Source organism: Mustelus asterias, chromosome 22 (assembly GCF_964213995.1).
Source record: "Mustelus asterias chromosome 22, sMusAst1.hap1.1, whole genome shotgun sequence".
NCBI lineage: Eukaryota > Metazoa > Chordata > Chondrichthyes > Carcharhiniformes > Triakidae > Mustelus > Mustelus asterias.
The window spans coordinates 57,959,084-57,972,771 of NC_135822.1; the positions used below are offsets into that span (position 1 = coordinate 57,959,084).

At 51.4% G+C, this 13,688-nt stretch overlaps 1 protein-coding gene across 1 annotated transcript in view; it reads right to left on the reverse strand.

The window, feature by feature from the left end:
* ikbkb (inhibitor of nuclear factor kappa B kinase subunit beta) overlaps window positions 1–13,688 on the reverse strand; it is a 97,759-nt gene that overhangs the window by 13,535 nt on the left and 70,536 nt on the right. The window contains 6 exon segments of the mRNA XM_078238484.1: window positions 978–1,165; window positions 3,279–3,402; window positions 5,620–5,734; window positions 6,857–7,051; window positions 10,204–10,333; window positions 12,018–12,125. Of these exon segments, the coding sequence (XP_078094610.1) occupies window positions 978–1,165; window positions 3,279–3,402; window positions 5,620–5,734; window positions 6,857–7,051; window positions 10,204–10,333; window positions 12,018–12,125 (860 nt within the window).

Sequence of the window (13,688 nt, forward strand, 5' to 3'; positions counted from 1 at the left end):
GTTACTGATTAATGTAAATATAATCTAAGGACTGTAACAGATAAATAATTTTAAATTTATTTATTAGTGTCGCAAGTCGGCTTACATTAACACCACAATGAAGTTAGTGTGAAAATCCCCTAGTCGCCACACTCTGGTGCCTGTTCAGGTTACACTGAGGGAGAATTTAGCACCCTAACCAGCACATCTTTCGGACTGTGGGAGGAAACCGGAGCACTCGGAGGAAACCCATGCGGGGAGAACGTGCAAACTCCGCACAGACAGTGACCCAAGCCGGGAATCGAACCCGAAATCCCTGGCACTATAACTTGGATAGGTCGGAGAAGCTGGGACTGTTCTCCTTGGAGAAGAGAAGGTTGAGGGGAGATTTGATGGAGATGTTCAAAATCATGAGAGGTGTGGACAGAGCAGATAGGGAGAAACCGTTCCCATTGATGGAAAAGGTCTGGAACCAGAGGAGACAGATTTAAGGTGATTGGCCTCACGACCAAAGACAGTAGTAGGAAAAGTTTTTTTTAAACACAGAGTAGTTCCATATTTGGAATGTGCTGGAGGCAGTCAATTGGGGCTTTCAAAAGGGAATTGGATCATTATCCGAAGAGCTATGGGGGAGTGGGTGTAGGTGAGGTGAGGTGCTCTTGCAGAGAGACAATACAGATATGACGGACTGACTGGCCTCCTTCCCCACTCTTTCATTTTATGAGGATCTTGGAGACACGCAGAGAGAGGGGGGGGGAAGCGGTTGGTTTTGACGGGTCTCGACTGAAACCATGACAGTGACCTCTCCCTCCTTGGGGGGGGGGGGGGGGGGGGGGGGGGGATGAGACACCCGGTGGCATTTTCCTCCGAGTAGGATATTGCGGATATTGCCAACAGCGTGACTGGCGCGGACGACGTTACAGGGAGAGCGAGAGATTGGGCTGAGCAGTGGGCTGTCGGGGCTAGCAGCTGATCACCATCTCCTGGCTATGGGTTACCTGGCTCCGGCCGACGCTCACCGCCTGAATACTCACTGATCCCGAATGCCATCTGCTCACTGTACTTCTCCAGGTCAATCTGGATACTGACGCGGAAGAAATCCAACTTGGCTTTCAGCTGCTGGCAGCTGGACAACATGGTGGTCTTGAGCTTGGAGAGGTTGCTGTTGTAGCGCAGCAGGCTCATCCTGGGGAGAAAGAAGACGTCAGTTCAAAGGTCACCTCCGGCGGACAAGAACGAGGGGGACGCTGGTTTAAGGGGCAGGATCGTACGGCCTCACTCGATCCCGAAACTCCCACCCAAGGTCAACGGACAAATCTGTTGTCCGCCCCCTCACCCGCTCCGATTCTGTGGCGGGCCGGGGCGGTAGAATTCTGGCCAAGACGGTTTTGGCCAAGATTTGTAAGGGAGTGAATGCGAGGAAGAACATTCTTTACAGCGAGTGACAGTGAGCTGGAACTCGCAGCTTATGATGGCAATGGACGCAGAAACAATCAAAAAAGAAATGGGACGGGGCAGTGAGGGAAATAAACTTGGAGGCATAGTAATAGTGCTGGTGTGGCTCCTGCAGAGGAGATTAGTCCAGAGATCCAACATGGAGTGAATGGGCTGTATGTTCTCCTGTGCCATATCGAGGCCAGTTCATTAAACCAAGGAAGACAAAAAGGATGGGATCTGATCTTATCAATGATCTTGGGGAATAAACAGCAGAGGCCCTCAACTTGTATCTCAGGATTCAATTGAATGTGGATGCGTTCCAAAAATTGTGGAAATAAAACTCGATTTATCGAAAAGGAAGACAGAACGAGACTGTCTTCCGTTTCAAGCCAGTTAATGTAATATCTTTGTGGATATCAGGGGACAACAGGATCAGGATTGGGCTCAGCTGTGAGGCTCCCTGCGGCTCAATAGCCCACCAGCATTCACTGCCTGAACTTGCACTTGTTGGATGACCAGAGCAGGGACAGCTTGTGGCGGCTGCAGTTATCAGTTTCTGCCAGCAGGTAGCGACATTGCCCAGTGAATCGCAATGCAGGGCTGTATATTTCTCACTGTCTACCCTCACCCTCCGACCTGCCCTCACCCCCCTCCCTGTTCACACCCTCCTCGCTCTCCCTACCTATCCAGCCCCTCCTACCCCCTTTCAGGAGTCCCGGATGAAACTGGAGTCACCTTGCCCTATAATAGGGTGATGAGAACTGTGTACAGTTCTGGCCACCCTATTATAGAAAGGATATTATTAAACTAGAAAGAGTGCAGAAAAGATTTACTGGGATGCTACCGGGACTTGATGGTTTGAGTTATAAGGAGAGGCTGGATAGACTGGGACTTTTTTCCCTGGAGTGTAGGGGGCTGAGGGGCGACTTTATAGAGGTCTATAAAATAATGAGGGGCACAGATCAGTTAGATAGTCAATATCTTTTCCCAAAGGTAGGGGAGTCTAAAACTAGAGGGCATAGGTTTAAGGTGAGAGGGGAGAGATACAAAAGTGTTCAGAGGGGCAATTTTTTCACACAGAGGGTGGTGAGTGTCTGGAACAAGCTGCCAGAGGCAGTAGTAGAGGCGGGTACAATGTTGTCTTTTAAAAAGCATTTAGATAGTTACATGGGTAAGATGGGTATAGAGGGATATGGGCCAAACGCGGGCAATTGGGACGAGCTTAGTGGTTTAAAAGAAGGGTGGCATGGACAAGTTGGGCCGAAGGGCCTGTTTCCATGCTGTAAACCTCTCTGACGATGACTCTGCCCTGAGCTTCTGGTACAGCTGCCCTGAGGTCAGAGGACATCACCCAGTACGTCAAGCTAAAGGTAGGGCCAGGATCCCACGGGACACTGTCCAGTAATCCTAGGGGAGATGTGGGAAGGGATAGCCCGGACCCTGGACCCTCTAAGCCAGCTAAACCTCGACCCCCCACCCACCCTCAAACCACCAAAACTGGTTACTTTGCCAAGGGTATCCCTCATTGCCTCTGGATCACCGGGAGTGGGGAGGAAGCAGCCTGTATTTCAATTTCCTCAGCCACATCCAGACGACAGTATTGGGAAAGGATAGGATTGGGGCCAGCTGTGATGCACAGCACGGTTCACTTGTCTTGGCTCACAGCCGGAGGGGTGGGGGACTGTAGGGATGACCCCAACCTGACTCAGCAAACTCAGGAAAGGAAGCGAGAGGAAGGAATTGGCAGAAAAAGGACATTGAAACTCATGTCTGGTTAATGTGTAAATGCTGATTAACCTCCGCGAGTGAACACAATGCATTTCAGGTACAGACGGAGCCGTTCTCCCTTTCCCCACACTTACATGGCTGCCCGCTGGCCTTGCTGCAATCTGATGCAGTTCTCTTTCAGGCTACGGATCTCGTGCCAGCTCTGGCCCCAGGACTTCCGCAACTGGTGGTAGGTCAGTATCTTCTTCGGGTCCTGAACTGTAAGCGAGAGGCGGTGTGTCGTCATTGAGCTGTGAAGTCAGGGCGGGGGCACTGAACAACATCACGGAATCTGGTTCCACGTCATCACAATCCCTGCTCCTTAACCCAAAGAGTCATCACAATCCCTGCTCCTTAACCCAAACCGGGACAGAAATAAAACACTGAGCAAAGCCCAGTGACTCAGTTGTGACCGAGTGTGCCAGTCACATCTGACCGGTAGTGTGGAGTTCTCTTCCTGGACCAGAGAATGTGACACCCTTATCCACAACGGGCTGACTCTGACCAGTGCCAACACCAGTGTCAGTGCCCATCGATGTCATAAAATCTTAGCATCCCTACTGTGCAGGAGGAGGCCATTCGGCCCATCGAATCTGCACCGACCACAATCCCTCCCAGGCCCTTATTCCTGTAACCTCTCATATTTACTCTGCTAATCCCCCTGACACTAGGGTCAATTTAGCACGGCCAATCCACCCAACCCACAGGTCTTTCGGACTGTGGGAGGAAACTGGAGCACCCGCAGGAAACCCACGCAGACACGGGGGAGAACGTGCAAATTCCACACGGACAGTGACCCGAGGCGGGAATCGAACCCGGGTCCCTGGCGCTGTGAGGCAGCAGTGCTAACCACTGTGCCACCGTGCCGTCCCAATGTCCGAATCAGTCACCCAGCAAACCCGCGGTTCAAAAGATAATGCAGCTCGGGGCATACAGGAATGGGCAAAAGTGCCAACCTTGCCAGCGATGCCAGTCTGTGCAGCTCTCTCTCCGAGGGCAGTAATTTAAAAAATGTTATTAGTGTCACAAGTAGGGTTACATTAACACTGCAATGAAGTTACTGTGAAAATCCCCTAGTCACCACACTCCGGCACCTGTTCGGGTTACACTGAGGGAGAATTTAGCACCTAACCAACACATCTTTTGGACTGGGAGGAAACCGGAGCACCCGGAGGAAACCCACGCAGACACGGAGAAAAGTGCTAATTCTACACAGACAGTGACCCAAGCCGGGAATCGAACCCGGGTCCCTGGAGCTGTGAGGCAGCAGTGCTAACCCACTGTGCACTGGTTTGGGGAGGGAGTGTTAAATTTGCCCCAAGAGTCCTCCCCTGGGTTAGGACAGGTTACAAGGAAGAGAGGCAGCTCATAGATAATCAGTGGCTCTGGTGCGGGGGGGGGGGGAGGGTGGGTGGAGGACTTAGCTCAGGCCCTGGGCGCGTTGGGCATCCCATCCTTGAATAGCTTCCTGGCAACGAGTGGTGACCCGGATGTGAACAATGAGAGGCAGCTCCATGGGGAGAGTACGAGGTGGGGCAAGCGAAGGGGGGGCAGAGAGCTTGTCCGCACTTCACACTATCACAACCGCAAGGAACTACAGAAAGTCGTGAATGTAACCCAATCTATCCCACAAACCAGCCTCCCATCCATCGACTCCATCCACACTTCCCGCTGCCTCAGGAAAAGCAGCCAGCATAATTAAGGACCCCACGCACCCCGGACATTCTCTCTTCCACCTTCTTCCGTCGGGAAAAAGATACAAAAGTCTGAGGTCGCGTACCAATCGAATCATAGAATCATAGAAATCCTACAGTGCAGAAAGAGGCCATTCGGCCCATCGAGTCTGCACCGACCACAATCCCACCCAGGCCCTACTCCCATATCCCTACATATTTACCCCGCTAATCCCTCTAACCTACGCATCTCAGGACACTAAGGGGCAATTTTAGCATGGCCAATCGACCTAACCCGCACATCTTTGGACTGTGGGAGGAAACCGGAGCACCCGGAGGAAACCCACGCAGACATGAGGAGAATGTGCAAACTCCACACAGACAGTGACCCGAGCCGGGAATCGAACCCGGGTCCCTGGAGCTGTGAAGCAGCAGTGCTAACCACTGTGCCACCGTGCCCCAACTCAAGAACAGCTTCTTCCCTGCTGCCGTCAGACTTTTGAATGGACCTACCTTGCAGTAAGTTGATCTTTCTCTACACCCTAGCTATGACTGTAACACTACATTCTGCACCCTCTCCTTTCCTTCTCTATGAACGGTATGCTTTGCCTGTATAGCGCGCAAGAAACAATACTTTTCACTGTATCCCAGTACATGTGACAATAATGAATCAAACCAACTCAACCCTATCCCAGTCTCCACACCAGCTAACCACTGGCCAGGCATCTCTCTCTCTCTCCGGACAGAAACACAGGGGGCTTACGGATGAAATTCACAGCGTCCGGCTGCTTCTGGACGGTAACCTGCCCATCATAGGTGCTGGTACTCCTGTCAAAGAGATAGATGATGGCCAGCTCGGACTTCTTCCCCTCGTTCTGCTGCAGAGAAATCACAGCAGTCAGCACATCACAGCCTGCAAAGGCCGAAAGAAATCCAATCATCCCACACAGTAGCCACCAGGACATCACAGCAATGCAGTGGTGGTCGTGTGTTACCGTTCACTCAGAGAGTCCGGGTTGTTCTGGCAGCATACACATTTACATACGCACTGTAGTCTTGAGCTATGGACAGGGATGGGAGAGGCTCCAACATTCTTTCCATCATCTGGCTGACAAGGAATCTCATAGAATAGAATAGAATCCCTACAGTGCAGAAGGAGGCCATTCAGCCCATCGGGCCTGCACCGACAACCATCCCACCCAGGCCCTATCCCCGTAAACCCATACATTTTACCCTGCTAATGCCCCCCGACACCCAGGGACAATTTGCCACGGTCAATCCACCTAACTCACACATTTTCCGGACTGCGGGAGGAAACCGGAGCACCCGGAGGAAACCCACGCAGGCACGGGGAGAATGTGCAGACTCCGCACAGACAGTGACCCGAGGGCGGAATTGAACCCGGGTTCCCGGCGCTGCGAGGCAGCAGTGCTAACCCACTGTGCCATCCATAAAGGAGGCCATTTGGCCCATCAAGTCTGCACCGACAACAATCGCACCCAGACCCTATCCCCGCATGTATTCACCCTAGCTAGTCCCCTGACACTGAGGGGCAATTTAGCACGGCTAATCCACCTAACCCGCACACCTTTGGACTGTGGGAGGAAACCCATGGGGAGAATGTGCAAACTCCACACAGACAGTGACCCAAGCCAGGAATCGAACCTGGGTCCCTGATGCTGTGAGGGAGCAGTGCTAACCACTGTGCCGCCCCGATGCCCATCTCTCCCGCGCTCATGGCTTGCCATTGGAGTGCGTCAGAAGGGACGTGCAGGTTGATCCTCAACCTGTTTTGGCTGTGTTACGAACGCACCTTTCTTGGCCATCGGGTCCTCGGGTGGGATCAAACCCGGAGCCTCTGGCTCAGAGGCAGAGATCGACCCACTGTGCCACAAGGCTGCGTCCCCCAGCAGTGTAGTACGGAACACTAGGTATGATGCAGCATGGCTGTTGCATTGTCCCACTGATTTCACTCCTCGGATTCAGGCACTGCCTCTTACCCTGCTGTCTGGCACGCACTGGCTCACAGGCTTGCGAGGGTCGAGGGCCGTTCCCGTTTCCAACAGCAGCTCCTGGTTGAAGTCCTCGATGCCGGTTGCCGCCTTGATCCACTGCTGCAGAGCCTGAACGCTGGCCTCCGGAGAGACGGGATACGTGTGGAGCTGCCCCGACTTCATGTCCAGAATCTGCACATACTGGAGAAAACAGAAAGCGCGTCATGAGTGTCATCACCTTGACAGGAATGGAGTACGACAACACGGCGGCACAGTGGTTAGCATTGCTGCCTCACAGCACCGGGACCCAGCTTGGGTCACTGTCTGTGTGGAGTTTGCACATTCTCCCCGTGTCTGCGTGGGTTTCCTCCAGGTGCTCCGGTTTCCTCCCGCAGTCCGAAAGACGTGCTGGTTAGGTGGATTGGCCATGTTAAATTGTCCCTTAGTGTCCAAGGATGTGCAGGTTAGGCGGATTGGCCATGCTAAATTGTCCCTTAGTGTCCAAAGATGTGCAGGTTAGGCGGATTGGCCATGCTAAATTGTCCCTTAGCGTCCAAAGATGTGCAGGTTAGGCGGATTGGCCATGCTAAATTGTCCCTTAGTGTCCAAAGATGTGCAGGTTAGGTGGATTGGCCATGCTAAATTGTCCCTTAGTGTCCAAAGATGTGCAGGTTAGGCGGATTGGCAATGCTAAATTGTCCCTTAGTGTCCAAAGATGTGCAGGTTAGGCGGATTGGCCATGCTAAATTGCCCCTTAGTGTCCAAAGATGTGCAGGTTAGGCGGATTGGCCATGCTAAATTGTCCCTTAGTGTCCAAAGATGTGCAGGTTAGGTGGATTGGCCGTGTTAAATTGTCCCTTAGTGTCCAAGGATGTGCAGGTTAGGTGGATTGGCCATGCTAAATTGTCCCTTAGTGTCCAAAGATGTGCAGGTTAGGCGGATTGGCCATGCTAAATTGTCCCTTAGTGTCCAAAGATGTGCAGGTTAGGTGGATTGGCCATGCTAAATTGCCCCTTAGTGTCCAAAGATGTGCAGGTTAGGTGGATTGGCCATGCTAAATTGTCCCTTAGTGTCCAAAGATGTGTAGGTTAGGCGGATTGGCCATGCTAAATTGCCCCTTAGTGTCAAGAGATGTGCATGTTAGGTGGATTGGCCATGCTAAATTGTCCCTTAGTGTCCAAAGATGTGCAGGTTAGGTGGATTGGCCATGCTAAATTGCCCCTTAGTGTCCAAAGATGTGCAGGTTAGGTGGATTGGCCATGCTAAATTGCCCCTTAGTGTCAAGAGATGTGCATGTTAGGTGGATTGGCCATGCTAAATTGCCCCTTAGTGTCCAAAGATGTGCAGGTTAGGTGGATTGGCCATGCTAAATTGCCCCTTAGTGTCCAAAGATGTGTAGGTTAGGTGGATTGGCCGTGTTAAATTGTCCCTTAGTGTCCAAGGATGTGCAGGTTAGGTGGATTGGCCATGCTAAATTGCCCCTTAGTGTCCAAAGATGTGCAGGTTAGGTGGATTGGCCATGCTAAATTGTCCCTTAGTGTCCAAAGATGTGTAGGTTAGGCGGATTGGCCATGCTAAATTGCCCCTTAGTGTCAAGAGATGTGCATGTTAGGTGGATTGGCCATGCTAAATTGTCCCTTAGTGTCCAAAGATGTGCAGGTTAGGTGGATTGGCCATGCTAAATTGCCCCTTAGTGTCCAAAGATGTGCAGGTTAGGTGGATTGGCCATGCTAAATTGCCCCTTAGTGTCAAGAGATGTGCATGTTAGGTGGATTGGCCATGCTAAATTGCCCCTTAGTGTCCAAAGATGTGCAGGTTAGGTGGATTGGCCATGCTAAATTGCCCCTTAGTGTCCAAAGATGTGTAGGTTAGGTGGATTGGCCGTGTTAAATTGTCCCTTAGTGTCCAAGGATGTGCAGGTTAGGTGGATTGGCCATGCTAAATTGCCCCTTAGTGTCCAAAGATGTGCAGGTTAGGTGGATTGGCCATGCTAAATTGCCCCTTAGTGTCCAAAGATGTGCAGGTTAGGTGGATTGGCCATAATAAACGTGTCGGGTTATGGGGATAGGGCAGGGGAGAGGGCCGAGGTAGGAAACTCTCTGTCAGTCGGTGCAATCGTGATGGGCTGAATGCCCTCCTTCTGCACTGTAGGGATTGTATGAAATCACCTCAACTTCCACACTCTGTTCCCAAACCGATTTTAGCCCGAATTCAGAAAACAACTGTCCCTTTCTCTGAAGCTGTCGGAATGAATCGCGTGCGTTCCAAACCACACAAAGGGTTCTGCACAAAAGAAGACCAGAGGAAATTCTTCAAGCCTTCAGCCCAAGACCAGATTTCACTAAGATCCTTTGCTCTCAGCTATGAATCAATGGTCAGGACTTTGGAATGGAGGGAGAAAAGTTGCTGACGACAGGGATGTGGCAAACTGTCGCCAAGGCTGTGGGCATTGCCAGAGGTCAGGGAGGTGAAAACCAAAGGGGCAACAGGGGTAAGTGGGGAAGCGAGACTACAAAGGAAAATCTGATTTGATTTATTGTCACATGTATTGGGATACAGTGAAAAGTATTGTTTGATTTATTATTGTCACATGTATTGGGATGCAGTGAAAAGTATTGTTTCTTGCGCGCTATACAGACAAAACATACTATTCATAGAGAAGGAAAGGAGAGAGTGCAGAATGTAGTGTTACAGTCACAGCTAGGGTGTAGAGAAAGATCAACTTAATACAAGGCAGGTCCATTCAAAAGTCTGATGGCAGCAGGGAAGAAGCTGTTCTTGAGTCAGTTGGGACATGACCTCAGACTTTTGTATCTTTTTCCTGAGGGAAGAAGGTGGAAGACAGAACGTCCGGGGTGCATGGGGTCCTTGATTACGCTGGCTGCTTTTCCCGAGGGCAGCGGGAAGTGTAGACAGAGTCAATGGATGGGAGGCTGGTTTGCGTGATAGATTGTGGTCTTGGTCAGAGCAGGAGCCATACCAAGCTGTGATACAACCAGAAACCTCATCACTCACACCTGACAAAGGGGCAGCGTTCTGAAAGCTCATGCTAACAAATAAACCTGTTGAACTTTAACCTGGTGTTGTGAGACTTCTTACTGCGCCCCACCCCAGTCCAACAGCGGTAACTCCACATCATGGACACAACCAGAAAGAATGCTTTCTATGGTGCGTCTGTAAAAGTTGAAATGGAGAGGGGTCCTGGTGGTTCACTCACTCACTCACTCCAGCAAGTGAGGGGTATCCAGTGGCTCCGCCAAGAGAGGGATTGCAACGCCTGCATCTCCAGTAATGCCACGCTGCAAAGGATGCCAACACCCTGGCGCTTCACGGCGCCACCACCACTCACCCACCTTCTTGTTAATGATATCATCCAGCGCCTTAAAGCAGCCGTTTGGTCCGTGGATGGGGTCCGTGCCTCTCTCCTTCGAGTTCCACCTCAGCATCAACTGCAGCCACCTCTCCAAGGGACCGACTAATTCACTGTGGGACAGAAAGAGCGACAAGTGTGAGAAACAGGGAGCCTGGTCCGTGTTTTTTTATTCATTCTTAGAATGTGATTATTCCACAGTGCTATTGGAGAGGGAACTCCAGGAGTTCGACCCAGCAACAGTGAGGGAACGGAGATACAGTTCCAAGTCAGGATGGTGAGTTACTTGGAGAGGAACTTGCAGGTCGTAGTGTTCCCAGATATCTGCTGCCTTTGTCCTTCAAGATGGTAGAGGAAGATGCTGTCTAAGGAGCCTTTGTGAGTCGCTGCAGTGCATCTAAGAGATGGAAGACGCTGCCGCCACTGTGTGTTGGTGGTGGAGGGAGCGAATGTTTGTGGCTGGGCGGCACGGTGGCACAGTGGTTAGCACTGCTGCCTCACAGCGCCAGGGACCCGGGTTCGATTCCCGGCTTGGGTCACTGTCCGTGTGGAGCTTGCACATTCTCCCCCGTGTCTGCGTGGGTTTCCTCCCACAGTCCGAAAGACGTGCTGGTTAGGTGCTAAATTCTCCCTCAGTGTACCTGAGTGTGGCGACTAGGGGATTTTCACAGTAACTTCATTACAGTGCTAATGTAAGCCTACTTGTGACATTAATAAATAAATCAATCAAGCGGGGCTGCTTTGTCCTGGATGGTGTCGAGCTTCTTGAGTGTTGTTGGAGCCGCACCCATCCAGGCAAGTGGGGAGTATTCCATCACACTCCCGACTTGTGCCTTGTAGATGGTGGACAGTTTTTGAGACTGAAGAGGTGAGTTACGTGTTGTGGGATTCCCAACCTCTGACCTGCCCTTGTAGCCACAAACGTCCCCAAGCCACCTCAGCTGGAGCACTGGGTGATGTGATTCCCCCTCATTTTGACACCAATCTTCCTCTTTCGGCATGGGAGCCTCAGTTTACCAGCTTCCTCCCTGCGTCAACTTGGGATGTGGTGACATTTATGCTGAGGCCCCCATTGCAAGGGTTGAAGAGTCACGATCACAAGACTGATTTAAGACTGAGTTGGAGGAGGAACTTCTTCACACAAAGGGTTGTGAATCTGTGGAATTCCCTGCCCAGTGAAGCAGTTGAGGCTACACCTCATTGAATGTTTTTAAGGCAAGGACAGATAAATTTTTGAACAGTAAAGGAATTAAGGGTTATGGTGAGTGGGCGGGTAAGTGGAGCCGAGTCCACGAAAAGATCAGCCATGATCTTATTGAATGGCGGAGCAGGCTCGAGGGGCCAGATGGCCTACTCCTGCTCTTAGTTCTTATGTAAGAATGTCCCCAGGGTGACAGCAGCTCAAGATTTGTTTTTCCTCTCCGCCTGCCCCTGCTTCTCCGCTACGCACAAAATATAATCAGACTCTGATCATTTGCTGAGGTCCTTCGATTCTGATGCTCGTGGGACTGGGCAGGATGTGCATGGTGCAGTCTCTGACCAGCTCCCCACCACAACCTCCCTCACTCCAACCCTCCCACTCCGAAAAATGGCATTCGGGGTTTCAGTCAAGTCCACATTAAAAAGGGGGTCTTTCACCTGAATCAGGCAGCACTTTGGACGCCATTGTGCGAGGCCTCTATCTCCAGGAATGGGCAGTGGGAATTGACTCCAGGGAACGCAAACCCCCATTCCGCCCCACCGGCCAAATGACCTGGATCCTGCCACATCGGGAGCAAGCAAGTCGGCAGTCCTCACCTGTTGAGGTTGTTGGGTTCCGGAAGCCGATTGGAAAATTTCACCTCCATATTCATGTCTTCATACACCATGATATCCCAGTCCCCTTTGTGCTTCACTTTACTGTGCCTGGCAGGAGAGAAAACCCAGGAGGGATTGGGGGCACAACAGGAGTAAAAACAAGCACAAACCTTTCCCTCGCTCCAAAACTGCCAAGCGTGATCTTGCAATGATTGAAAAGCGAATTCGTCAGATCCAACCCTGTGCGGCCTCGCTATTAGTTGAAATTCCTGTGGGAGTTGGGGGGGGGGGGGATTCTCCCAGCCTGCTGTGCGATGGGCCGGGAGACATCAGCGGAGGGCCGTTTCGCGGGCTTCCCGCTGGGCACCCGGGCCTCCGCGAGTCTCCCAGCCCAAGATTTTGAGCGTCATGGATGAGCACTCGGCACGCCATAGCATTCAAAGCCAAGGGCCAAGTGCTGGCAAGTGGGATTCGGTGGGCAGGTCAGGGTCTTTCATACGTCGGTTCAGATTCGATGGGCCGAAGGGCCCCTTCTGCACTGTGGTATTCTGTGATTCTGAATAGGCCCTGCCCACAGATTTGCAGAGGGAATCCCGCTGGGGCACTCTGCAGTGTCGGAGACTCAATCTGAAAATCCTGCTGAAAAGAAAACCAGCGGGGGTTACTCCCGTTCTCACGCGATCTGGGGGCTTAGATTTTTTTTGGGGGGGGCGGGAAGAGAATCCTGGCCCTGGTTTGTTTGCATCCACTGTCTGGTGGGGGGGGCTGTGCACTGTCCTGTTCCTTCGCCAGCGGATAGCTATTGGATCCAGATAGAGAGTGACATTTGTATTCTCTGATACACGTTATGGATTTGAGAGGTTAGTGAGGACATTTCGCTCTTGCCGCTCCAAACCGCCTCACAAATAGTCAACGCCTGTGACATCTGGTATTTATATAGCGCCTTTAATTTCGCAAAGTGCCTCAAGGCACTCCATTCATTTTTCTCTCTCCTTCCTCAAATTCTATTCCAGGCAAACCTTCAATTAGCACTGATCATCAGAAAACAAATTAACCAAACCAATCAGCTCAGTAACCCAAAGAGACTGTAATCGGCAGAATTACCGTCACCCAACTGATCTTTCTCTATAGTCTCTTGTTTGTTTTGTCAAATAATCCTAGCTACCAGTCGGTTACCACAGGGGGTTGTTGGACATGAATAGCGCAGATGCATTCAAGGGGAAATGAGACAAACATGCAAAGGCAGAAGGGAATAGAGAGTTACCACGCTATTCATAGAATTGAATCATAGAATCCCTGCAGTGCAGGAGGCCATTCGGCCCATCGAGTCTGCCCCGACCACGATCCCAACCCCCCATAACCCCACATATTTACCCCAGCTAGTCCCTCGGACACCAAGGGACAATTTAGCATGGCCAATCCTCCTAACCCGCACATCTTTGGATACTAAGGGGCAATTTAGCATGGCCAATCCCCCTAACCTGCACATCTTTGGACACTAAGGGACAATTTAGCATGGCCAATCCTCCTAACCCGCACATCTTTGGATACTAAGGGGCAATTTAGCAAGGCCAATCCCCCTAACCTGCACATCTTTGGATACTAAGGGGCAATTTAGCATGGCCAATCCTCCTAACCCGCACATCTTTGGATACTAAGGGTCAATTTAGC